This window comes from Branchiostoma belcheri, unplaced genomic scaffold, assembly GCF_001625305.1.
Source record: "Branchiostoma belcheri isolate BF01 breed outbred unplaced genomic scaffold, Haploidv18h27 scaffold8, whole genome shotgun sequence".
Taxonomy (NCBI): domain Eukaryota; kingdom Metazoa; phylum Chordata; class Leptocardii; order Amphioxiformes; family Branchiostomatidae; genus Branchiostoma; species Branchiostoma belcheri.
The window spans coordinates 4762911-4763458 of NW_017804464.1; the positions used below are offsets into that span (position 1 = coordinate 4762911).

At 35.8% G+C, this 548-nt stretch overlaps 1 protein-coding gene across 1 annotated transcript in view; it reads right to left on the reverse strand.

Moving 5' to 3' along the window:
* LOC109486077 (galactose-3-O-sulfotransferase 3-like) overlaps positions 1-415 on the reverse strand; it is a 2198-nt gene extending 1783 nt beyond the window's left edge. The window contains exon 1 of the mRNA XM_019789765.1: positions 393-415. Coding sequence (XP_019645324.1) covers positions 393-415 — 23 coding nt within the window. The remainder of the gene's footprint in view (positions 1-392) is intronic.
* Between the last annotated feature and the right edge of the window lie 133 nt (positions 416-548).

Sequence of the window (548 nt, forward strand, 5' to 3'; positions counted from 1 at the left end):
ACACTTCAAAAAAGCCACGTGACAAGCTTCACTGGGTCTAGTCTACTGAGGAAGACCAGAGTAACTGGTCGAAAGCTCTAGGTGAGAGAATTTTCTGCTTTGGACCAAAAGTTTTAACTTTAAACATTTAGTAAGGTTATTAGCCAATACACAGTGTACGTGTATTGTCGTGTTAAATCCTGGTCTAATGTTAAAACCATTTTCTTTGTCTACACATCATAGTCATCCCTTGGAATCCAGGTCAATCTATAACTATTCAATGGGAGATTATAATTTCAATATGCACTGGGAGAAATTGGAATTCTAATTCTACAGCTAAGCTTCAAATCTGAAACAATACAAAATATCTTTGATTTTTTTTCCACCACTAAAATGTGTTGCATACTACTCACTAGTGGTCAGTTAGAGGGTTCATCTTGCTTAAAAAAAGACTTGTACTTGGTGCAATTGCAAGCACGTCTAACCCCCAGTTTAGGAAAAATGACGTTAAAATTCGGTTTGAAAAAAAGTGGACATTTGGAATTCCTATATATAGGAGAATCTGGAAT